The 27,481-nt window shown below is 35.7% G+C and overlaps 1 protein-coding gene across 2 annotated transcripts in view; it reads left to right on the plus strand.

Moving 5' to 3' along the window:
- Positions 1-27,481, plus strand: part of SCP2 (sterol carrier protein 2) — a 109,894-nt gene that overhangs the window by 59,947 nt on the left and 22,466 nt on the right. For both annotated transcript variants that reach the window (XM_063104541.1, XM_063104540.1), the window contains exons 9-12: positions 1,076-1,226; positions 2,617-2,764; positions 9,743-9,850; positions 18,977-19,130. In XM_063104541.1, the coding sequence (XP_062960611.1) occupies positions 1,076-1,226; positions 2,617-2,764; positions 9,743-9,850; positions 18,977-19,130 (561 nt within the window). The remainder of the gene's footprint in view (positions 1-1,075; positions 1,227-2,616; positions 2,765-9,742; positions 9,851-18,976; positions 19,131-27,481) is intronic.

Consider the following 27,481-nt stretch of genomic DNA (forward strand, 5'->3'; position numbering starts at 1 on the left):
CCTGCCCACCACCCTATGGTTAAACCTTAGGCTCCATATCTGGGTATAGCTTTTACAGAATTCCTACCAGTGTAGTCCTCACTCTGGTACTTCACTAGAGTACCCTTACTTCCTACTCCTGCCTGGAGACGGACCATCTCTTCTCTTGGAAAATTATGTGTTTTACTTCCTTGTCTCATGACTTCTACCTACTTTGGTTGTTTTAATTGTATTTAATCATTAAAATGTGGCTTAGGAGGCCAGTGGAGTTCAAAGGCTTTTTTCCTTGAGCAGTTTGTTTGCCCTGCTGTATACTTCTAGTATAGGAAATTTTACTCTGAAATAGTAGCTAAGAGAAAAAGTAAAACAAGGAAAAAAGCATAGCTCTAATGATGATTACGGTTGCATCTTGCAAATTGCTTGGCAATGTCTCCTAAAAGATTGAATGAGTACTGTGTACCTCCTGCCTGTGTCCTGTTTAACACCTGGAAATACTGGCTGGGATGCAAGTGAACAAGTAGGGGGTCTGCATTTAGCTGTTACGATAAGAAAGTATGCCCATTTAGAAAGTCCTCCTGAACTCACAGAAGGCTTCTTGTGTTTGCCACCTTCCTTCACAGCTTGCTCTAAGAAAAGTATCTATTTTGAGATGATCTCAAGATCTTAACCATGGACTTTCTGATATCCCCTATTCTATCCTTTGCCAGTTTCCAAAAGGATTTCAGGACTGAGTTATTTGGGAAATAGCAAAGTTGGAGCTATGTAGTCCTATAGTAGAATCTTTATTATACTAGGGTAGGAACAACTTTTTGTACTCAGTCCTCAGAAGTCACCATCTGCAGAGGCAAATCTGGGATTCTTTGCAAAAGGAACTTTTTGGGAGAGACTCTTAGAGACCAAGCAGTGACTGAGAACATTTAAGTTCTTGATAGAGGTTCAGTCCTCAGGTGGGAAGCATGTGCAATTTTTAACTGTAGATGTCACAAAGAACAGCAAGCATACTCAACTTTTTTTCTCACATAGAAAGAACTCCTACTCTAAAATCCTAGGATTGATGTGGTACTGGGTGTAAATAATTATTTTTACTTACTTTTAGTCCCACTTCAGATGGTGCTGCAGCAGCAATTTTGGCTAGTGAAGCACTTGTACGAAAGTATGGCCTACAGCCCCAAGCTGTGGAAATTTTGGCACAAGAGATGGTGACTGATTTACCAAGCTCATTTGAAGAAAGAAGCATTATTAAAATGGTGTGTCTGAGATATTGTTTTATTAATCAAACTGAGAGACTGCTGTTTACAATTTCAAGATGATGTTATATTGTCATCAGCTCTGGAAGTTGTTTACTTGCAAAAAATTGGTCTAGAAATTTTAATTATTTTTTTTATAGAAACATTGATTTTACATATTTGTGGGGTACAGAGTTGAGTATCAATACATGTATACAATATGTGATGATCAAATCAGGGTAACTAGCATGAGGACATTTGATCTCCTCTCTCTGGCCATTTGATAACATGCAGTAAATTATTCTTAATTATAGATGTCTAGCTTGACTATATACCCATAGAACTTATTTTTCCTATCTGGCTGCATGTGTCCATTAATCAACCTCTCACTAGAATCTCTCCCCCTCCCCTTTTCCTGCCTCTAGGAACCACAGTTGTGCTTTGTCCTGAAAGTTCAACTTATTTTCTTCCTTCCTTCCTTTTCCTTTTCCTTTCTCTCTCTCTCTCTCTCTCTCTCTCTCTCTTCCAGCTCTCACTTACAAGTGAGAACATGTGCTATTTCTCTTTCTGTGCCTGGCTTATTTCACTTCTTTCTCTTAGAAATTTTAATATTATGACCCACCCTTAAGAATCTGTTAAGAGAAAACAAGTGATGAGAACAGAAGAAGCCATGCATCACTATACGATAACTTTAAATTAATAGACATGCTATTTTTAAAAATTTTGAGTTAACTAAATATACCCAAAACTCCAATCTTACAAAGTTTATGGAAAAGTAAGGAAGTTTTCAGAGAATTTTCTTCACCTTTAGCACTTCAAAAATCCTGATTAAAGATTGAGTACAAAATAGAGAAAGTAAGAAAGATGAGAGTTCAGATGTAGAGTTAGTGGAATATTTACACACAAACAATTGCATGGTAAATTAGTTTACAAAACTATTTCACAGCGATGCTGTGAATTTGAAGATGTCCTTATAACTTACCCAAGATTACAAAGTTAGGTTGTGACAGAGGTGGAACTTATAGTCAGGTTTTCGGATTACAGTACATTTTCTATCACACTAAAGTTTTATTCCTGAAGAAGAGTTGAATTTTCATGTTATTTTATTATCTGACACCAAAGAGCTGTCAAGAGAATGGACTTTATCTTCTAAAAGAAGATTGTGTATTTTCATGTAGAAATTCCTTCATATTTTTTGGTGTATCTGACTCATAATGATCTGTTGATAAATCTCTTCAGTCTATTTACTGCAACTATCCACGATGGTTTGATAGTTTTTTGTAATACAGAATCAACTGAGATTTCAATATGTGTGATCAATTCTCAGCTTGTTAAGGTTCCTATATTAATCCTTTTTTAAAAGGCCCAATTTTGGTGCCCTTAATTTACTTATATCTGATTTCGGTTTTAGGTTGGCTTTGATATGAGTAAAGAAGCTGCCAGAAAATGCTATGAGAAATCTGGCCTGGGACCAAGTGACATTGATGTAATAGAACTTCATGATTGCTTTTCTTCTAATGAACTCCTTACTTATGAAGCACTGGGACTTTGTCCAGAAGGTAATATCTTTTTGAAGAGTGCAGTTTAACTGGGTACATTTCACTGATAAAACTTCACTTTTACCATTAAACAAAATAATTCACTAATTGCCTTTACTTCCATGTTGGCTCTGCCACAGTGTGCAAAGTGAATGTAAGTTGTTTTGGTTCTGGACTTTTTAGAACATGTAGTCTTGGACAATACCAACACTGAGATAACAGAGTACAAGTAATTTGTATTATATAAATCAAGGGTACTTATGATATACTGTTAAATGAAAAAGAAGGATATAGAATTACATATGTAATTCCAACTATTTTGTTTGAATGAAGACTTGCAGAAAGGAAAATGGAAAATGGAAAAGCTAGTTGGTAGGATCTGGAAGATTTTTTTTTTCCCATTGCTAAGGTGATTGTACCATTTTCCATTACTAACAGCAGTGAATGAGAGTTTTAGTTGTTTTACATTCTTGCTAACACTTGATATGGTCATTTAAAAAAATTTTAGCCATCCTAAAGAGTATATAGTGATATCTCATTTTAGTTTTAGTTTTAATTTGTATATCCCTGATAACTAATGATGTTGAACATCTTTTCATGTGCTTATTGGTCATTCATATATCTTCTTTCGTGAAGTATCCGTTCAGATCTTTGCCCTTTGGTTATCGGTTTTTACTGTGTTGTAAGAGTTATATACATGTATGTATGTTCTGGATACAAGTCATTTGTCTAATATATGTATGTTGTGAACATTTTCTCCCAGTCTGTAGCTTGTCTTTTTGTTTTATTAATAGTGTTTTTTAAAGAACAAAATTTTAAAATTTTGATGAAGTACATGGTTCGTGCTTTTTGTGTTCTAAGAAACCTTTGCTTACGCCAGGGTCATAACAATTTTCTATTGTTTTTATTTTAGTAGTTCTGGAGTTTTAGGTTTTATTTATAAGTGTATGGTCTGTTTTGAGTCAACTTTTGTGTATGGTGTAAGATAAAGGTCAATGTTAATTTTTTTCCATACACATATCTAACACCATTTGTTGAAAAGACTTTTCTCACCCAATTAAATTGCCTTGGCAACTTTGTCAAAAATCAGTGCCCGTATATATATATATGTGGGTCCATTTTTGGATTATTCTGTTGCATTCATTTGTATATCTGTCTTCAGCAGTACTAAATTGTCTTGGCTACTGTGCTTATATTGTACTATGGTATATGCTATATTGTACAGTAAATCTTGAAAATCAGATAGGGTAAGTTCTCCAACTTTGTTCTTTAAAAAATCATTTTGGTTATTTTAGGTCCTTTGCATCTCCATATACATATTAGAATTATTTTTTCACTTTCTGCAAAAAAAAAAAAAAAAAAAAAAAAACCTGTTGGAATTTGCGCTGGGATTTCATTGACTATAGATAGATCCATTTAGAGAGAATTGCCATCTTAACAATGCTGAATCTTCCAATCTATTAGATGGTACATATTTCCATTTATTTAGCTCTTCTTTAACTTGTGTCATAATGTTTTGTATTTTTAGTATAAGTCATAGACGTCTTTTGTTAGGTTTATTCCTAGATAGTTTATGTTTTTGGCATAAATTTTTTTTTAACCTTCATTTGTCAGTTACTTGCCAACAAACAATACATTAAAAATAAAATTGATTTTAAAAACTAGTATCCTGTGATTTTTCTAAATTTATGTATTAATTCTAGGAGTTGTTTTGTAAATTATATATATATATACTCATATCATCTGCCAATAAAGTTTTAATTCTTCCTTTCTGATCTTTTGCTTTTTATTTATTTTTTCTTGCTGTATTGTAATGCCTGTGATCTTTAGTGCCATATTAAATAGAAGTGGTGAAAATGAGCATCATTGCCTTGTTCCTGATCTCAGGAGATGCAATTTCATCTTTCACCATTAAGCTTGATGTCAGCCATAGGATTTTATTGTTGATGCCGTTTATCAGGTTGAAGAAGTTCTCTACTAATCCTACTTTGCTGAGAGGTTTTTTGTTTTGTTTTGTCTTGTTTTTTTATCACAAAGGGGTGTTGAATTTTTGTTAAATTCTTCTACATCTATTAAAATAATCATACAGATTTTTTCCTTTGTTCTACTGACATTGATTGATTTTTTTTTTTTTTTTTTTTGTCTTTTTGTGACCGGCCGCACCGTGCTCAGCCAGTGAGTGCACCGGCCATCCCTATATAGGATCCGAACCCGCGGCGGGAGCACCGCCGTGCTCCCAGTGCCGCACTCTCCTGAGTGCGCCATGGGGTTGGCCCCTCATTGCTTGATTTTGAATGTTAAACCGACCTTATATTTCTGGGATTAACCCTACTTGGTCATGATGTATTATTCTTTTTATATACTGTTAGATTCAGTTTGCTAGTATTTTGTTAATGATTTTTGCTTATATATTTATGAGGGATATTTGTCTGTAATTTTTTTCTTTTTTAGGTTTATTAGAGTTATGTTGGTCTCATAAAAAATTTTGGACAGTGTTCTACTGTTCTCTGTTTTCTGAAAAAGTTTGCATAAGATTAGTGTTAATTCTTCCTTGAATGTTTTATAGAATTTACCAGTGTAACCAAGTGGCCTTAAGTTTTCTTTTTGGGAAAGTTTTTGATAACAGAATAAAATTTGTTCATAGATATAGAGCTGTTCAGATTTTTGTTTCTTCCTCTATCAGTTTCGTAAAGTTATATTTTTCAAGAAATTTGTCTATTTCATTTAAGTTGTCAAACTTTTTGGCCTACATTTTTCAAAGTATTCTCTTATTATTATTTTAATGTCTATAAGATCTAATGGTGTGATAACCCATTTTTTATTCCTGATATTGGTGATTTGTGTTCTTTCTCCTTTTTTTCCCTTGATCTGTGTGGCTAGAGGTTTATCTACTTTAGTGGGCTTTGTAAAGAACCAGCTTCTGGCTTTGTTAATTTTCTTTATTGTCTTCTGCTCTATCATTTCATTGATTTCTGCTCTATCTTTGTTATCTGTTTCCTTTAACTTACTTTGGGTTTACTTTAATTTTCTTTTTTTTTTAAAGATGTTTATGGTGGAGACTTGTCATTTATTTTAGCTTTCTTCTTTTTTCATATGAAGTATTTGAAGTAATGTGTTTTACTTTAAGCAGTATTTTATCTGTGTCAAAATTTACAAATTCTGATATGTTTCATTGTCATTATCATTAAGTCCAAAATATTTTTAATGTCTCTTGTAATTTTGTCTTTGACTATAAATTATTTAGAAGAGGGCTGTTTAATATCCAGGTATTTGGGTTTTTCCTAGATATCTTACTACATACCTTAGATATTATTGCTTTCTAATTTAATTCTGTTGTGGTCAGAGAATACACTTTGTTTAATTTTGATCCTTTTAAATTCATTGTGTTGTTTCAGTCTTCTTGCCTGCATGGTATCTAATTGAGAGTCTGTGATCATTCAAACTGTTGTTCCTCTCTGTATGTAATTGGTTGTTTTCCTCTAGCTATTTTCAAGATTTTCACCAGTTTGATTGTGCCATGTCCAGACATGGTTTTCTTTTAATTCTGTTTGTTGTTTTCTTGAGTTTATAAATACATGTCTTTCACTAACTTTGGGAAGTTTCCAGCCATTATTTCTTTAAATGTTTTTTCCTGCCCCAATTTCTTTCTCTTATCCTTCTGGAATTCCAATAATGATATATTAGACCTTTTCATATTGTCCCACAGGTCCCTGAAACTCTGTTCATTTTTTAAATACTCTTTCTCTCTCTTCCTCAGATTAGATTAATTTACATTGATATATCTTTAAATTCACTGACTCCTCCTCCCTCCTCTTTCTGCTCTTGAATCATTGTAGAGAGTATCTTATTTCAAATATTGTATTTTCAGTTCTAAAATTTCCATTTGGCTCATTTTTTAGTGTCCATTTCTCTGCTGAAATTTCCAAATGGAAATTTTATTTTTAATTTTGTTTATTTCTAGTGTGGCTTTCTTTACATTATAGTTCTAATAGCCATTTTTAAGTCTTTGAAAATTCCACAATCTGGGCTTTCTCAGGTTTTGCATCTATGGGTTTTCTTTTCCCTTGAGAGTTGGTTACATTTTTCTGATTCTTTTTATATTGAGTACTTTGGGATTGTATGCTGGACAGAGTGAATGTTGTATGTTGTATAGATCCTCTGGAGAATGTTGCTGTTTTTGTTTTAGCAAGCAGTCAGCCCAGTTTGTTCTGACAAGTTCTGTTTTGCCTTCTGAGAGTGGTGGTTAAAGTCTTTGTTCAGTTCTCTAAGCCTTTGCTATACTGGATTGAGTTCATCCTAAGCATGCTTAGCTCAAGAGTAAGCCTGAGACTTGTGTAGGTCCATACACAGATTTAGGGGATCCTCTTCTCTGGCTCTCTCCACTGTGGACTTTACCCCTTACTCTCTAGCCTGGAGGGACTTCTTTTCCTCGTTCCTTTGGTTAGAAAGATGGGGTTTCTATTAGAATTTTAGCTGCCTGTGCTGCCCCTGCTGCCATACTATCCCAGGACCGTGCTCAATCTTTGGGCAATGCTGTAGAGAGAACCTAAAAAAGGCAAGTGGGAACTCACCCTTGGGCAGTGGCTTCTGTAAGTTTTGACTCCCTCTGTAATCCCTCTGCTTTTGTTTAGTTTTCAGAGTCCTCAGGTAGTTCTTTTTTGTATTTCATCCAGTATTTTCAGTTGTAATCAGTGAGAGAGATGGGCTGTAGTGAACATATGCTGCCTTAGCAGCACTGGAACCCAGTCTCAAGGTTAAGTATCATATATATGTTGACGACTTTCAAATTTATATCCCTAGCTTGAACTGCTTCCCTAGTCTCTAGACTCATGTATCCAGCTGCCTGTTTTTTAGGGTTTTTTGGGGGATGTCTCTTAAGCATCTCAAACCTAAGTCCGAAATTGAACTCCCCATATTTCCCAAACTTCCTTTTCCCTCAGTCCTCCTCATCCTCCAGGTGCTCAAACTGGAAACCACAGAATTATTCTTGATTCCCCTCTTTCTATCATAATCCCTATTGAATCCATCTCTAAGTCCTATTGGCTATGGATCCTGTTGTCAAAATAAATTCAGAATATGACCACATCTCACCACTTCTTTTTATCACTGCCAGCCTAGTCCAGACCAGCATCGTTTCTCATTTAGATTATTGTAGTAGTCTCGTACGTAGTCCCCTGCTTCTGCCTTGTCTTCTTACTGTCTTTTCTCTAGACTGCAGCTAGAATGTACAGCAGATCAGTGTCATTTCTCTGTTCAAAACCCAGTAGTTTCTCATCTCACTCAGAGGTACAAGCCAAATGTGATCTGTCCTCTCTACTCCCCACTCCTGTCTTTCTGACCTCTTCTCCTACTTCCCTCTGACTCTTTCACTCTACTGCAGCTACTTTGGCCTCCTGTTTCAAGCACTCCAGGCCCCCTCCTGCCTCAGGGCCTTTCTTCCAAACGTAGGTATTATTTGCTCCCTCAGTCCTTCAGGTCTTTAGACTAATGTCACTTTGTTTAAAATGTAAACCCCTCACCCCTGTCTTTCTTGTCCTAACCCTTCCTATACCCCCTTTCCTGCCTTCTTTTTTCTGGGGCACTTATTACCACCCTATGTATTATTTTACTTATTTTAATTTTACATATTGTCTGTCTCTTCTTCACCTGTCTTTCCACAATAAATTAAACTCTGTAAGAGAGGAGGTTTTTGTCTCTTTCATTCACTGTTTTATCCATAAGTTCCCAGGTTAGTTTGGGAGACATAATAGGCATAATAATTGTTTTCCAAAATTGTACACATCTCTTTTTCTATCTGCGGTAGGTGAGAGTGATCATTTACATTACTTTCATCTCTGGATCATTTTTAGTAGATGAGTTCAAGAAAACTTTCCCCTGAATTTTTCTAATATTTCACAGGATTGTATATATTATGGAAAAACCATGTGGTAGATTATTCAAGTCTTGGGGTTAGCTTGTATTCAGTCTGCTATTACTTGGTACAGTAACAATGTTTAACAGTTTTATAAGCAGCAGTAGTAGATAGAATTTTCTGTCTGCTATGACTAAAGCCTTGTAGCAGGTTCTAAGTCAGAAATGTACCAAAAAATAAAAGAGAGAATGCCTTAACCAACGGTTTTAAAAAGATATACAACTTAGACTTAAAGCCAAATTAGAAGTGTTAGTCATCTAAAATTCTGTGATTAGTGTATTTCATTCTGCCAATAGAAGAACTCTTTTAAAAGTTTTTGAAAGCAATATAATGTATTGGTTTAGAACACAGGCTGTGGAGCCAGGCTATCTGATTATTAATCCTAGATCTCTTGCTGTTGCCTTGGCTGGTTACTTAGCATCTCTGTGTCTGTTTCCTCATCTGGAAAATGGGAATGAAAGTAACTTATTCACAGGGTTGAGGACTAAATTATATAAATATATGTCAAATAATTAGAACCAGGCCTGACACTTAGTGGGTGCTCAAAAACTATTAGGTGCCTCCAACAGCACCACCACCACCATTATCATCATAATTTTGAGCTCCCACCTCTTATTACTTTATCAGAAATATCATCTGGAAGAATATTTTATACAATGCATGCATTTTTATTTACTTCTTAGCCACCTGGAAGAATGACCAGGAAAGTGACAAGAATGTTGAAGCCACCAAGCATGTGAAGTAATTTTTTTTAACCATACTTTTGTGACTCAACAGTGTTTTCAGCCACTTCTTTATTTCTTGAAAGTACTTCTTTTCCTGTTTTTCCCTGTTTATTAAAAATATTTATATAGCATACAGCAGTACAGTTGAAAATGGAGAAAAATGAATACATTGTGGCAAAATAATGAATTTTTAAAGCTGGTATAATTATTTTAGTTATAATATGTATCCATTTCAGTTTTTTTCTTATGTCTCTCTGAATCTATATTATTAGTTTGAGTTCCTGTCTGTATGGAAATTTAAAAAAACATTATTTGTTCCAATGTTACTTTTAACATTTGTGAATATTATTTTTCCTTCTACAGGACAAGGTGGAGCATTGGTTGATAGAGGAGACAATACATATGGGGGAAAGTGGGTCATAAATCCTAGTGGTGGATTGATTTCAAAGGGACATCCACTGGGAGCTACAGGTAACATACAGAACTCATAATTTTTAAAAATCATTTTTGGTATGACTGTGAATGATTCTGTTGTTAATTTGAATGAAAGATTGTACTCTCTGAACTTGGCAGCTGGTGCTTTAAATGATTGTTTAGCTGAAGTATTTTTGATTATCCTTTAAGTACAGTACACTTAATAATCTTGATTAATTGATGAGGATTGGAATTAATTGGAACTCTGAGTTCAACAACATATATTTTTAAAAGTCTGACAAACTAACTGAAAAATTTAAAAGGAAAGCTGGAGAATGGGATGTCCATATGGACTTTGAAAATATTTGATATGTTCCTGGGAATCTAGAAGGCCACATGCATACGTAAAGCTGTGCACATGGCTAGGGCTATGTGCATGCTCACGAAAGACCTGGGCTGACCTTGGGGCTCTTTTCAAGCAGGGAGCAGAGGCTAAGGTGGGCTTGTAAACTGCCTGGCTGAGTACCCTCTCCCACATAGAGCCCCAGCAAAGACCAGTTCAAGCACTTAAGGGAATCTCTATCTAGTCAGTAGTTGACCAGTAAGCTAACTGAGAAGAAAATTCAGTGGCCATATGTGACAAAGAATATAGACTTTACAGAATTAGTTTGGAAAAATTACTAAATAAATAACAACAAAAACAAATAGCAACAATAACAAACTCTGGGAAAGGGGGAGAATCTGATTGGTTTTTAGAGTAGCCACATTATATTATTTAAAATGTCCAATTTTCAACAAAAAAACTGAGACATGCAAAGAAACAGGAAAGTATGTCCCATACACAGGAAAAAAACCAGTCAATAGAAACTATCCCTGAGGAAGACAAAACATTAGACTTACTAGACACAGACTTCAAATTAGTTATTTTAAGAATGTTAAAAGAACTGAAGGAAACTATAAAGAACTAAAGGAAAATATGCTAACAATGTTTCACCAAATAGAGAATATTAATAAAGGGAAGTTATAGAAAAGAACCAAATAGGGATTATGCATTTGAAAAGAAATACAGCACAAAGATCAAGGATAAAACCCTACTGTTTTAACAGACATCAAAATTAAAGATATAGGTGGAGAAGAACCATTTAAGAATAATGAGAAGAAATGGTCAGTTAGCCAAGGGAGGAGAGTTTTTCAAAAGTAAGAGATCAGGCCCCAGAAGTTAAAGAGTGAAAAGTGTCCTTTGGATTTGGCTGTTATAAAGTCATTGGCAATCCTGGAACAATTTTAATGAAATGTTTTGCATGGAAGCACATGGGATTCAGAAAGAGTTAAAAGTGAGAAGTGGCAGCAGTAATGCAGATAAACTTTCAGGAATAATGGCTGTGAATGGAAAGGAATATGTAGGGATGTGTCCCTGAATTTGTAGATATGTGATCTATATGAATGAAGCCTTGGGTTTGATCCTAGCCTCTTCACTCTTTTCAGTACATAGCTAAGCTAGTTAATCCTACTTTTCTTATCTGTACAATGGGAATAAAATATAGTACCTACCTTATAAGGCTGTTCTGCAGATTAAATGAGGAAATACATATATGTAAAGTATATGTAGTGGAGTGCCCAAAAGAGTAGGAATAATTTCTAGTATTCTTTTCCCACCATTTCTACAAAAGGAAGCCATAATAGATCCACTTAACTTTTTTTTTCTGTCCAGTAATAAAAACTTGTTTGTATCACATGATGAAAAATAACTCATGACCATTTTGGGAAAAGAATGTTCTTCAATTTGTAAAGAAAATAATTTTCCTTCCAGTATGACAACCTCGAGCACCATATCTCTATTTAAATATTGTGCTCAATGCTACACAGACTGTTTTAAAAACTATTTTCTGCCTTTGGTAAGTAGACTAAACTGTTTGCTTTATCTGTCAAAAGAATTAGGTCACATTTCAGTGATGATTTTTTTGATAATGGGACATAGAAAAGTCAGGATCGTGTAAATATTTCTGTGGTATGGTCATTGAAGGCTTAAAGAGTTATAGTTTGTGTGTGAGGCAGTGACTTAAATTCTCCTTTCAGACAGCTTCCTCTCTCATATAGGAAACCTCTGTTTCATCAGGAGATGAATATGACATTCAGTTAGTTGCTTTTATTGACATACAACTTTTTTCTGAAAAAACATGTTATTTTAATTTGCTTGTCTGCCATTCCGAGATGCTTTTGTTCTGCCATCCACTGAAGCACTCAGAAATCATGGTTTATAGTAACAATATGATTTTTCGTGTCCATATTTTTTCCTAAAATTGAGATATAATTATCATACAATAAAATGCACAGTTCTCACAAAAACTTGTACACAGATATTTTATAGTAGCATTACACATAATAGCCAAAAGTTGGAAACACCCAGATGTCTGTCATCAACCGATGAGTGGGTAAACAAAATGTGATACACTCACACTGTGGGATATTCTTTGGCCGTGAAAGGAATGAAGTACTGACACATGCTGCAACATAGATGAACCTTGAAAACATATTGTGAAAGAAGACAGTCACGAAAACCTACATATTAATGATTCCATTTTTATGAAACGTCCAGAATAGGCAAGTCCATAGAGACAGAAAGTTGCTTAGGACTGGAGGACATAAGAGGGTGATAGCTAAAGGGTAAGGAGTTTCTTTCTGAGGTGATGAAAATGTTCTACAATTGATTGTGGTGATGGTTGCACAACTCTGTAAATATACTAAAAACCATCAAATTGTATATTTTAAATGAATAATTGGTTTTGACAATCATATACATCCAGGTAACTACCAGCCAAGACAAGATATAGAACATTTTCATCACCCCAAAAAGTTTTACCTTATTTCCAGTCAGCTCCCTGGCTCCCCATAAACACTTTTCCTCCGCTCTTCACTATCACCGTGTTTTGTGAATCATGTTTTGACTTCTAGCATTGTAGGTTAGTTTTGCTGATCCTAGGACTTCATATAAGTGGAATCATACAGTGCATGTATATACTCTTTTGTGTCTGACTTCTTTCATTCAGCAGAATGTAAGATTCATCCAAGTTTTTCTCATATCAGTAGTTCATTCTTTTTTATTGCCAAGTAGTATTTCATTGTCCAAATATGCCAGTTTGTTTATCCATTCTTCTGTTGATGGACATTTGAGTCGTTTCTTGTTTAGGGCTATTATGAATAGGGCTGCTATGAATTTTTTTTTTTTTTTTTTTTTTTTTTTTGTCTTTTTCGTGACTGGCACTCAACCAGTGAGTGCACCGGCCATTCCTATATAGGATCCGAACCCGCGGCGGGAGCGTCGCCGCGCTCCCAGCACCGCACTCTCCCGAGTGCGCCATGGGCTCGGCCCTATGAATGTTTTTGCACAAGTCTCTTTGTGGACATGTTTTCTTTCCCTTGTCTTAATAACTCAGAGTGGAATTACTGGATCACGGGACAGATGTATGTTTAACTTTATAAGAAACTTCCAAATAGATCTCCAAAAGGTTGTCATATGCTTTTTAATATTATATCTGGATGATAAATTCTAACATTCGGTGTTAAAACACTGAATTCAAGGGTTTGGATCCCCAAACTGGCCAGTTGCAAAAAATAAATAAATAAAAAATGAAAATTTTAACATTTAACAAATTTTTCTCTTCCTCCTTACCGTAATTTGGCTTTACTTCTCAGAGTTCACCCCTATTAATATTTTTTCTATATTTTTCCAAAAATGTTTATACTTATACAGACGCATATGTATATGTGTGTTTATATAATCTTTATGTGTATGTATTTATCACATCGTAGACACATGTAGTTATCACATGTATTGTTTTCACTTATCTTAAAAATCTTTCTGTATTATCACTTACAGATATTTATTCTTTTTAATGCCTACATAGTAGTCATTCAATTATTGATTGACATATGGGTAGTGTCAAGTTTATTACAAACAATGCTGCAGTAAGCATCCTTGTGTCTTTCCATACTTTTCCAAGTATTCCCGTAGGACAGATTCCAAACAGTGGACTCATTGTGTCAAAGGTAGTATGTATTTAAAATTTGGTAGAGATTGCTAAACTTTCTTCGAAAAAGATTGTACCAAAGTATATTCTCAACAGCAGAATATAAGAGTATCTCTTTGTCTTCAATCTCATCAACACTGGATTTTTTTTTATCAGATTTTAACAATTTTGCTAATCTTGACAGGTCATCCACTTCTCTCCCCTGAGTACTAAAAGGGTAATCTAAAACACCCCAGAAAAATAAAATTTACTCAATTTTTAAATACTTCAAGCAGAGACTTATATCTTCTGCAGTATCTTTTTATAACCCTTTCTCATATTTGAGTCTACACTGTTAGTAAATCTTTCCTTTTATTATCAGTCTTTGATGGATAGTGTTTAGCGATGGTATAGCATTTTGAGGGAAAAACTTATAAATCTTGATGTCTTGAGAGGTAGTCTGAATAGGGATGAGGAATTATTGAAAAGTAAATATTTACTTGCTACATATTGAGGATTTGAATATATTTCAAGTAAACCTGACATATGGCCATTAGCTGTAGTGCGGCCCAAGAAAGAATTCAGACTTCTGGAAAATATGTCAGAATGACAGCTTTGAGTAGTTTAAATATTTTTGCCCTGGTTACTTGGATAACAAACTGCAATAGGATTTTAAGAGAATCAGAAAATGGTCAAGTAAGTGTTTCCAGAGCATGTTGAGTTAAGACTGGGTGTTGAGGGAGTTTCTTTTCTGCAAATGTTATTAGTTAAATTGTAAAACAGTGCTACTTTGGTGGGAACTCAGTATTGGAGAATTAGCTCTAAAATGAAAGCTCTGTGATAGTGGTTTCTGATTTTAACCTGTTCAAATCTGGATGAAAAAGTTTCTGGTTGACATAACAGTACCCATAATAAAAGAAAGAGATTTAAGCATTTGAATTGAGTATTCTTTTGTTCATTGTCAATTTAAAAACATGAATTCCTTTTAAATTTTCCAGTTAGAAAAATTACATGAAACCTGAACTTTTTCGTTTGTTTACTTTGCAATGGTCATATGACAAAAAACAAACTAATGTCCAAGTAAAAATATATTTTATTCCAATTTTTGAAGTGCTTTTCAATTCCTTGAACTTGTTAAGACAAGTGAACAGATATGATGTTGATGGGTGGGAGGGTGAAGAGGGAGGAGGGAGGGAGGAATCGGTAAAGGGACACGAAAATCAACTACATTGTATATTGATAAAATAAAATAGATAAAATTTTTAAAAAGTGCTTTTACATATAGTGCCTCACACTTACTGAATACTTGTTTAAAACGAATAAGTAAAATTTGGCTTCAGCTTATTCTTAGCTATCTCTGTTTTTTTTGGGGGGGAAGGGCAGCTGGCTGGTATGGGGATCTGAACTCTTGACCTTGGTATTATATCTGGTTTTTTAAAAAATATATATTAATGTCTGCAGTCTTCTGAAAAGGCATGAAAGTGCCTTTCAGATAAAGCTCCTGACAAGGGGACTGTTCCTTTGAAGCTGGCAGCTGGCTTTTTAGTTTGTCCTTTTATACCAATTCAGCCCAGCCTTTTAGGCCTCTAGGAAAGGACTTAGTGCTGTTCCAGTATGGCTTCATCCTAGTTCTAGGTCCTGATCTTCCACTGTTCAGTCCATGTTAGTGCACAGTTGCTTATTATGTACCCACCTTATCATTAGATGCTATAGGTCACTGGCTGTCAAATATGGGGTCTACTGCTGGACTGTTCAGAAGCTTTTAAAAATTTATATTCCTACCCTGCCCTACCTAAGAAATTCTGATTTTTAGGACTGGGTCAGAAGTTATCCAAGGAAGGAGAATTAAAAAAAATTTTTTTTTTTGCTCAAATGCTTTTCTGTCTGTCACACCTTATTGGCAAGTGGATTTCTGAGGCCATCTTTTGACTTCTACCCTTCACAGATCTAGATTCTAGAAATACAAGTCACTTCTGTTTATTCTTAAAGTAGATAATCAGAAAGATCGGTATGTTTTCCCACTGACACTCAGCTTTTCTCAAAAGCAAATAAATATTACGAAAATAAATTAATAACAAGGATATTTATTCCCTCCCTCCCTTCTTCCTTCTTTGCCACATGTGAGTTGGGCAAATGATGAGTAGAGATTTATCTAGCATACCACATCTTCTACAGTATCAGTAGTATATGTGATTAAAATTATTGCAAAATCTGGAAGTGCTTTCAGTATATTCATTGCTGTCCCCTCCCCTTCCTTTCCCTTTCTCTCCTCCATTCTTCTCTCCCCCCTCCTGTATTGGCTGTCTTGAGTACTCTCTTTGCTGTAGCCTCACTCACTTAACTTTCCATTCTTTAAGCAGGCCATGTTCTTTCTTCATACATGCTTGTCTTTCTTCTTTAAGCACTTTTCTCCTTTTTTCCCCCTTTGACCAGCTCCTCTTTGTTCATACGGTCTCGGTTTAGATCTCCATTCATCTGGGAATCATTCCTTGACTTTCCAAGCTATGTTAGGTATTCCTCCTCTGTGCTTTGGGAGCACCTGTGTTTGTGCCTATGGCAGCATTATCAGACTGTATTATAAATGCCTGCATCTTTATATCTGACACTATCAGCTTCATGAGGAAAAGAACGATGCTTATCTTGTTTATTGCTGGATCTTCTGAGCCTTGTGCAATGTCAAAAGACAAAATTATGACAAATTTGGTTTAAAGATCTCAGTTGGCTTTATTGCAATTATAGAATCGGGCAACACTTCATTCCATAAAATAGGATAAATATTCCAATGAGTAGAGCAGAGGGGGTTGGTTTTATAGACAAAAAGAGCTGGTAAAAGCAGAAACAACGAACAATAAGCAGATTGATCATTTCAAAATTACTTTCCTTGTAAAGCACAGACAGAACAGTAGAGAGGTAACTGATTGGTTAGCACCAGGTTACTTCAGGTTTCTTTTTGTTGTGAGGATTAACGGAGAAAACTTCATTATCATGCCAGTTGAAGACTGAAACTGGCCTGTTGGGGAAACTGGCTGTTATCTCCCTCTCTTGATATCTTGGAAGGTCAGGTAACTACTTAGTTTCAGTTTGGTGATGTGGACTTAGTATGGGCGACTCCGTTTTGATTTTTAGCCTGGTCTGTTGGGGCCTAGTACTGGAGCTTAGTTCAAAACAGTGACCTCCTGCAACAATAGCCAGTTGGTCAGAAGTACAGGTGGCCCCAGACTTGTAATTGGCATCTGAAATCTGAAGTGAGGGCAGTCTTGTGGGACTGACCCCTCCACTTGTGGGATCTGACACTATCTCTAGGTAGCAGATAGTGTTGGAATTTAATTGAATTATGGGACACACAGTTGGTGTCTGCTGGAGAATTGCTTGGTGTGTGTGGATACCGCCCCCCCCCCCCATCTGGTTACAGAATTATGCTACAAATGTGTTGAGTAGAGAAGAAAAACTTTTTTTTCCTTTTTACATACAGATAACTCTTAATTTATATAACCATTCCCCAATTATTTTTCTAGATTATCTAGTTTTTCACTGTTACAACAGTGTAATGAACAGATAGCATTTTATGTAAAACTTTACCTATGTTTGATTATTTCCATAGAATGGTTTTCAAGGTGTTTTAAAGGCTTGTTATTTTTATTTTATTTTATTTTTAGACTAGCCAAATGCAGTAGTGAGAAGGGGAGAAAAGAGTAGAACAAAGAGTTCGATCTGTAACTGACTATGAACAATTGAGATAACTCAATACCTTCAGACTAGCCTAAAGTTTTTTCTTATCTTTGTACATTGCTTTTCAAAAAGGTTGTGCTGATTTGAACTTTCACCCGTACTGTATGGAGGTGGCTGTGTCACCATGGTCTTCCCAGCATTGATTATTCCCATTTTTACCAATTTGATTGGTTAAAAATAATATCTTTCTGTTTGATTTGATCAATGGTGAGGTTGAATATTTTCTCAAATAGTTTTATTTTCTTTTGTAAAGACAACTAGCAGTATTTCCCCACTTATGTGTAGGTAAGACGAGTTTGAATACTTTTTGTCTTACATATTCATTAAATGTTTAGGCTTTTTATAAAGCAGATTTCTGGTAAAATTGATTGCCCCAAAGTTTGGGTATAATAAAATCATTTAAATTTGACCTTCCTCCTTAATTTTCAAAATGTATACAATTCGAAAAATCATTACAAGGTGTGGAGCTACCTATTTTAAAATAGTGTTTAAGATATATATTCTGCAAATATATAGACACTGCTTGAAAATGAAAGTAGTAGTTCAATTTTGGGGGGAGGTTGGGGTTTATATAGGAAACTCACAGGTACTCAGGATTCAGAAGTTGTGACTGGGAGTGTGGGTGGAAGAATAGATACTGTAGGTAGACCTGTGGAGCTCTGCCTGTAGGTTGGTGAAACCAGTCTATCCTGATAGAATGTTCTTAACTGAGCTATCCTTAAATCGCTGGTCCAATAAAAAAACAAACAATTGTAAACCTGGAGACAACTCTGGAATTAACTTACTTTGTGACCTTTCACAGAATATTTTACCTTTCTGTTTCTCAGTGTTTACATCATTAGGTTCCTTCCAGCTCTAAAATTCTTTGATTTTATTATCCAGGGACAGAATGTTATTTTTGTGAATCAGAGGTTTTTTTGTGAATGGTTGTGAATAGGTCTGGAAATTCATTCTTGTTGGGAACTACTAATTCATTCTTGTTGGGAACTACTTAGAGAAAATAATAGGAAAAATTCCCCATGGCAGCTAAACATTTTTAGGGAAAGTGAACTTTCAAATCCTAGATTATTTTCTTTTGATACATTCAAAATGGTAAAATTAGCTAGATTATTTTTATGCTTTTTGTCCTGGGCCTCAGAGTTGTATGTTCAGTGTTTTCTCTTTTAACATGCAAGAAAATAACAGATTGATTAAATTTAAAGTGTGCATGGAATTTCTTAAGCTGGGATATTGTCTAAATATAGAGACTACTTAGCGGGGAAGAACTGGCTGCAAAATCCTTCAGTGCCTTAAGAGAAGTTATTATTTAGACAAACGTGGTCTGGCTTAATCAAATGCTTTAGTTCAAAGCCACGATTAAACGTTAGCCCTTTTCTGGCTTGGGAATGCTGGTTGAGGCTGCTTTCTAAAGCAGCAGACTCTGACTGCTCTGTGTTCGACTTGTTAGGTCTGGCTCAGTGTGCTGAGCTCTGCTGGCAGCTGAGAGGGGAAGCCGGAAGGAGGCAGGTTCTTGGTGCAAAGGTTGCTCTGCAGCATAATTTAGGTCTTGGAGGAGCTGTGGTTGTAACACTCTACAAGATGGGTTTTCCCGAAGCCGCCAGGTAAGTGGCATTCTGGGTTTTGTCTGTCACTTAATCCTTCCGACTTTTCACAGTTGATGTTTTACATATAAAAACCCCTAATTTTATTGTCTTAGTATTCAAAGAAAAGTGTCTCATTACATTGCTTTAATAACATGGCTTTAAAACTGGCCATTAGCTTTTAGACTTAACCAGCTGTAGGAAAATTTCACTCAGAAAGGAGGCAGCATAGTCAAAAGAGTGCTGGACTAGAAGCCCGAGCTGGTTGGGTGCTTTTCTCAGCTCTGCCAACCTGAGTAAATTAGGCAAGTCACTTTTGTTTCCTTTCCCACAATTTGCTTTCTCCTCATAGCCTCCCAGGCTTCTTAAAAAAGTCATCTTATGTGCTGATTGGATCTTTGAAAATTTACATTTCTGAATCCAGCTAAGCCCCCTTTGCTGCTAGAATTCTTTTTGTCTTTTGCTGACTTTTTCGTTGCCCTTCAAATGCCTGCACTCCTCAAGTCTCCAGGCACTTTCTCTCCCATGCCTCTGAGGATCCTTCAACTTCCTTGCTTACCTCTTAGAGATGCACTCCTTCCCAGAAGAAAAAAGTCCCCTTTGCTCTCCAAGGCCTACCTTTTCTCTTTGCATGCTTTTGTTTCCCACCACTTCCTGTAACTTTGTTCCAAATATTATAAATACCCTCTTTTGAATCTTTCTCTTTCCATTGACTCCTTTCCCTGTCAGCAAACATGTTCAAGTGTTCCCTATTCTAAAATGATCTGAATGAAATTGAATGTCTTTGTCTTTATTTTCCCTCCTTATTCTCTTTAATCCTGCTGTAGCTTTTAACACTAATTGGCTCCCTTTTTTCCTCCTGAAATTCTTGGTAATTATTTAGTGATTTATTCACTCTTTTGTTCCACAAAGAATATGAGACACTTACATTTACAGAATCCATTATATTCTTTCCTTTTTTAAGCTCTTAGGTCTTTTCTCCTGGCTTCTCACTCTTCTTTCTCTGCCCAGAATATCATTTCTGTTGTTAAAATTCTGTCTTTCTTTTAAGGCTCATTTCAAGTATCATCTCCCTTTAAATATCCACAGCACTTTGTATCTCTTGGGTCCTGTTCAGTTTTGGTTTGGGTGCAGTGTATCTAGCCTGTTTTCATTCCCTGTATTATATGAAGTCCTTGAGGCCTAAGACTGTGATTGACTTCTCCCACCTCCAGGATCTCTCTCATAGTGAGTAAATATTTATTGAATTGAATCAGATAAAAGGTGTTGAATCTTAAGTTTCCTCCTAAATCTGATTCATTGTTTTGTTACTGACCTCTGGAATTTTTTTTCCAGTTCATATTTGGAGTTGAAAACCTTTAGTGAAAACCAACTATAAAGAGCTGCCATAGTTTATTAGTATAGCTATCTAATTTGCTCAGAGGAAAAAGTTATGAGTTTTGGGCAACAGATTCTATTTTAAATGTGGAATTCTCATAGTTCTTTTATTTTCTTGAGAATAAATAATTGGTAGAAACAATTGTTCACATTAACCAGAGTTGGTATTTCTGGGAAGGCAGCAACACGAAAAAAAATCCGGATGCTGTATTAACGACTGATAAGAAATAATATTGCTGGGCTGAGCCCGTGGTGCACTCGGGAGAGTGTGGCGCTAGGAGCGCTGCGACGCTCCCGCTGCGGGTTCGGATCCCATATAGGAATGGCTGGTGCACTCACTGGCTGAGTGCCAGTCACGAAAAAGACAAAAAAAAAAAAAAAAAAAGAAAGAAATAATATTGCTGATATTATTGATAGAACATAACTTACTCCAAAGACCAAAGTTGGGAAAATAATTTTAACTCTTATGGTGCAAATATAGTTTTAAAATGTGGTTGTGGTAATTTTAACACAAAGTAATTTTAAGCTACCCATTGTACAGAATCTGATTTGCTTAGTTAATCACTTAGCCAGCTTTGACAAAGCAACTATTACATGCTTAGGCCCACCAAGTATGGTCCTGTAAGTATGTGGAGAAGACACATACTTTCTTCAAAATGTTGTATAACCTCAGAAGAAGAAATTACTATGAAGTAGGTAAATTTGAACTGGTGTCTTTAGGAGTGCTTAGCAGAAGGGTAGGAGAAGGGCATTCTAAGTCTGTACATAGGTATAGAGATTTGTAAATACGAAGTGGTTTGGTGATTAGTGCTGTGTAGGTGGAAGGTAGATTATTTATGTGTGCGTGGGCAGAGGGGCAGAGTCAGTACTGTGTAGGGGTCAGTAACAGTGACTGGATCATGCTTTTGAAACACTTCAAATGCTGAGCTCAGGAGTTGGGAATTTATCCTATAGAATACGAGTTTTAGCAAAAGAGTATGTGATTATATTATATGTGAGGTAGATCAGCCTGGCATTACTTTGAGTTGGATGGTGGAGAGACCAGAGGCCAGGAATGCTTAGGAGGCTGTTGCAGTAGTGCGGAGAAGAAATGGTTAGTGCTGCAACAGGGGCCATGAAAATGAAGAGGTGATGTCATATTTAAGAGCTGTGGCCAACTGCATATAATTTAGAGTTAAACTTTTCTCTAATTTAGAACAGTTTTGAACATGTGTATTGTAACATCCTACTAATTTTATATAAGTCGGGAGCTTTTATGATCTACTTAAAATAGGTTTGCATTCCGTACTCTGTTAAATGAAACCCATCTATAAAACCCAATTTTGTTTTGTTTTTCTTTTTAAAAAATTGGGCCGACCCTGTGGTGTACTCGGGAGAGTGCGGCGCTGGGAGCACAGCAGTGGTCCTGCCGTGGGTTCGGATCCTATATAAGGATGGCCGGTGCGCTCACTGGCTGAGCGCAGTATGACCAGTCACAAAAAGACAAAAAAAAAAAAAAAAATTAAGGTAACTACGGTAAAATTCATCCTTTTTAGTATATTTCTGCAAGTTTTGATAAACGCATACAGTCATAATCAAGATGTAGAACAGTTCCATCATCCCCAGATATTCTGGCAACCACTGATCTGTTTTCTGCCCCTGTAGTTTTTCCTTTTCTGGAATGTCATGTGAATGGAATCAAAGAGCCTTTGAGTCTGGCTTCTTTCACTTAGCTTAATGCATTGGAGAGTCATCCACATTTTTGTGTGTATCAATAATTTGTTCCTTTTATTGCTATTCAATAGTGTTCCATTATATGTATGTACTACAGTTTTTTGTTTGTTTATGGGAAAGTTTAGCTTGAAAGTTTAACCCAGCAGGTACCCTTTGAAATATCCTAAGTGATATAAGAAGTTAAAAGTTAGAAGTAAAAATAGTTTCTATATAATGATTACAACTACATGTATGCCAATAAATATGGACTAGAAGAAGCAATATGGAAAAATAAACATAGGAAACTTGTTGGAGTAGGGGCATTATAGGTGATTAGCTTTTTCATTTTCTGAATTTCTGTTTCAGTTAGAACCCTTTATTTTGATATAATTTCAAACATGAAGAAGATTGCAAGAATAATACAAGAAACTCCCATATACCTTGTACCTAGATTTACCAGTTGTTGACATTTTTGCCCAATTGTTTTATCACTTTTCCTCTACATATATTTATGTGCATATTTTTCTTGACTATTTTAGAGGAGGTAGGTCACATCGTGCTCATTTATCCCTAAATATTTCAGTGTGCATTTCTTTCTTTTTTGTTTTAAGTTTCAAGGGCAGTATTTCTTTTCTTTCTTTCTTTTCTTTTCTTTTTTTTTTAGTGCTCTTGATGCCTTTTTATTGTTTTTTTTTTCTTAAGATAGTTTATTATACATACATGTGGGGTACAAAGTTGACTTTCAGTAGTTGTATACAATGTGTGATGGTCAGATCAGGGTAGTTAGCTTATTTATCATTATGATACATAGTCATTATTTGTGTCCATTAACCAATTTTTCTTTTTAACCCCCCTTCTCTCCCTCCCCTCCCCTTTTCCACCTTTAGTAACCACAGTTCTTTTCTCTCCTTCTAAAAGTTACATGTTTTATTGTGATCATTGTTTGTTTCTTTCTCTTTTTATTGTTTGTTTATTTATGCATTCAGCTCCCACTTATGAGTGAGGGAGGACATGTGGTATCTCTCTGCACCTGGGTTGTTTCACTTAGCATAACTTTCTCCAGGTTCATTCATGTTTCTGCAAATGGCAGGATTTCATTCTTTTTTATGGCTGAGTAATATTCCGTTGTGTATATATACCACATTTTCCTTATCCAGTCATCTGTGGATGGACATTAGGTTGGTTCCATAGCCTGGCTCTTATAAATAGAGCAGCAATAAACATGGGAGTGCAAGTACTTCCTTACCTTCTGGCTCAAAAAGATATTCCAGGCTCATCTCGTACTTTCCATGCCCAGCCCTAGGATCAGTCATTTCTCCAGTGAGTCCTGGTTCCTTTTAATGGAGAATGATCTTTAGAAAATACAACTTGGCTGCTGGCTATCTGCTCATTGTTATAACTTCTAGGACTTCTCAGCAGATACAGTGGACATACACACGCACATTGTTTTAGTATGCATGCAATCTTATGTGATTCATAGCTGTCTCCATACTCACGTAGCCACCAGTTTGTTAGCAGTTAGGGTGAGGAATTTATAAAACTGGTTAAATGCCGGCAGTATGTGACATCTTTTTACATTTTTTATAACCGGAATTATCAGAGAGGCATTGTTGATCAGTGGAAAGAGCACCCTATCAACTTTGCAGTCATGCTACCTGCTTGGGGCATGTTAACCTTACTAACCTTTCCCTCATTTAGGAAATACTGAAAATATCTACTTCAGGGATCAGAAAACTAACAAATAGAAAATACCTGCCACACATTGTAGTTGCTCAGTGTACTGTTGGTTTTTCATTTCCCAGTGTATTTTTCTTTCTTCTTTCCTATTTCTCTAGAACATGTCGCTCTGGTTAAATGGTTGAAAATGGTTTTATTTATTAAATTATCAATATTGCCTAGGAGTCTGGAAAAATGAACTTGAGTTTTTAGTACAGAATGAGAAGCATATCCAACTTGTCAAAGCCTGTAGCTTGGTCAAGGAGGATCTGATTGTACCTCCTACCATATCTCTATGAGGTTTCTTATTTTGTCTTTTAACTCTCAGCTCTTTGGGCTGCATTTCTGTCTGTGATGGACCATGTGCCTGCTCTGAGGTCGAAGATTGTTGCTGATTGTGAATGAACTTTTCTCTCTGGTACTTATGTGTACTATGCAATATCTCCAATCAGAACAAACTGGTTACTGGTTAAATGTTAGATGTAGGGGTGAAAATTTGATTAAAATGTAGGCGTTTGAATTCTTCTCAAACACTAACAACCACTTTATTTATTTATTTATTTATTTATTTATTTAGTTATTTTTTCTAACAACCACTTTAAAAAAATTTTTAACAACTTTATTGACATGATTCAGATGCCACATGATTCAGCCATTTTAAGTGTATATTCAGTGGTTTTTAGTATATCACAGAGTTGTGCAACCATCACCACAGTCAAGTTCAGAACATTTTCATTACCCCAAAAAGAGACCATGTGCCCATTAGCAGTCATTCCCCAGTCCCTCTTTCCTTACAGTCTCTGACAACCACTAATTTACTCTCTGTCTCTATGGATTTACCTATTCTGGACATTTTATAAAAGTGAAATCATAAAATGTGGTCTTTTGTGATTGACTTTCACTTAGCATAATGTTTTCAAGTTTCATCCACATTGGTAGAGTATATTAGTATTTTGTTCCTTTTTATGGCTGAATAATATTCCATTGTATGAGGATTCCAATTTCCCTACATCTTTGTCATCTCTTGTTATTGTCTATCTTTTTAATTTTAGCTATCCTAGTGGGTGGGAAGTAGTACCTTATTGTGATTTTGTTTTGCATTTCCCTAATGGCTAATGATGTTGAACATCTTTTCATGTGCTTATTGGCCATTTGTATTACTTCTTTGGAGAAATGTCTATTCAGATCCTTTGGCCATTTTTAAATCGGGCTTTCTTTTTATTATTGAATTTTAAGAGTTTTTTTTAACAACCTCTTTTATGAGAGCCTACTATGTGCCAGGACCATGCTAGGTGCTTTGCATTCATTTCTTTGTTCAGTTCTCACAAAAGCCTCTCACGTAGGTATTATATACCCTGCTTATAGATGAGGAGATTGATGATCAGAGTTAAAACAACCTATCTAAAGTCTTAAAGTGGGAATCAAGATTTTAAGCATTGCCTATCTCATTCAAAGCTCCTGTTTTGTTGGTTACACTGCGCTCCCTAGTCTTCGATATTGTTGAAGCAAAACCTGATCTAGGCCTTAGAATGAAAAACTTTCAGGAATTGTAGAAGGAATTCATATACTGAGTAGGATATTCTGTTGGTTAATCTTCAAGGTCACTTCCACATTTTACATACTAGATTTATTCCAGGGAACTTTAATGTAAATCAAAATAAAAAAAAAAAAATAATCAGGTTTAGTTTTTACTGAAAGAACTTTGTATATTAAGAAACTATGAGGAGCATACTTTTATATATTCAGTTTCCTTAGAGCAAGACAGATATGAAATAAACTGTAAGGAATGAGAGGTTTTCAGATAATATTGATAAAATTTTATACATTACCTTTTCACCTAATCTGGATGAAAAGTTGGCTAATCAGTAACTTGATGAATTTTTGAAAGCAAGTAAGATAAAGAGATATCTGTGACCTTTGGGAACTTGTCTGGACTGTGCCCCATAAAGTATCAAGATACTTTGTACACTAAAATGTGCTATAGTATCATTATTATTTTATCATATACAATTAAATGGTAAGTTTGGAGAAGGACACAATGATGATTAAAAGCTGAAAAGACCATTAATGAAATGAAATTGGCTTGTGGAGCAGAACAAGTTGTGGCCACTTGATTTTAGGTCACTTATTCAGACTTGACCGAGAAGTTGTTGTACCATAGATAATTCTGCTCTGAATGGAGGAGGAAGAAATTAAGATTTAGGTAAGGGTGAATTGAGTGCAATTTCAGTCACTGTTTACTAAATACCCATTACGTGCTATGAACTAGAGATACAAAGATTTTTCTTTTTCTTTCTTTTTTTTTTTAAGATGTGGTATCTGTTCTTGAGAAGCTGAAATTTAGTAGATTTTCACAGAAAAGAAGTTTCCTGTGCTGGGTCTTGAGGAGTGAAATGGAGTTTGATAAGACAGAGATATTCCAGGCACAGGGAACAGTAATGGCAAAGGCATGGGAGCATGAAGTAGTGTCCTGTGCTCTGAGTACTGCACGTGGTCAGTGTGGCTGGAGCTTAGGTTCCATTCCTCATTCCTAATACTAATATGATTCCTCTAGAAGGCCCACTTTTCAGATTCTTAAGACTTTCTTTACCTGCCCCTTCTCCTCCACTCTCTGCTGATTACTTTGCCTTATACTTGTACTTTGTTGAGAAAATAGAAGTCATTGAACACAAACTCCCTCATCTTCCACCCCAAGACCTGTCGACCTATCTAGCATTACACCCATCTGATCCTCTTTCTTCCCTTAAGTCACCTCCTCCTCCTTTTAGAGGCCACTAGATCCCATTCCCTGTCACCTTCTCAAGATTTCTCTCTTCCATCTCCTTTCCCCTGGTTCAGTACTGTCATCAGGCATTCATGCTTTGATATATCAATCTTAAAAACAAAACCTTCTTTGAAATTCTTACATATCATACAACATGGATGAACTTTGAAGACATTATGCTAAGTGACATAAGCCAGTCACAAAAAGACAAATACTGTATGATTCCACTTATATGGGGTACCTTGAGTCGTCAAAATCATAGAGACAGAGAGTAGAATGGTGGTTGCCAAGAGCTGGGGAGAGGGGGAAATGGAAGTCATTGTATGATGGGTACAGAGTTTCAGTTTTACAAGATGAAAAGAGTTATGGAGATGGATGGTGGTGATGTTTGCACAACATTATGAATATATTTAATATCAGTGAACTGTACACTTGAAAATGGTTACCATGGTAAATTTTGTGTGTGTATTTTAAAGTCACAGACTCTCATATGCCTACATCTAGAAGGAAATGCTACATTTCTTTGAGATTAGTCAAAATAAAAATATCATTTTTATCTTATCCCCCCAAAAAACCTTCCTTGATATCACACTCCCATCCAGAAACCACTTCATTTCACTGTTCCCCTAAAAGTAATAGCAGTTAAAACTGCTTTTGTCAAGATCATCTGTACTCTTGGTGTTGCTAAATCCAGTGGGTATTGACCTTTTGACAGCATTGGCATAGTTTACTTCTCCCTCCTGGAATCCTTCTCTGTCTCAGCTCTATGACACTTTGGTCTTTGGGTTCCAGAGGGCATGGTGCTGGGCTCTTTTCTTTCTCT

The sequence above is a fragment of the Cynocephalus volans genome, chromosome 8 (genome assembly GCF_027409185.1).
Source record: "Cynocephalus volans isolate mCynVol1 chromosome 8, mCynVol1.pri, whole genome shotgun sequence".
Lineage (NCBI taxonomy): Eukaryota > Metazoa > Chordata > Mammalia > Dermoptera > Cynocephalidae > Cynocephalus > Cynocephalus volans.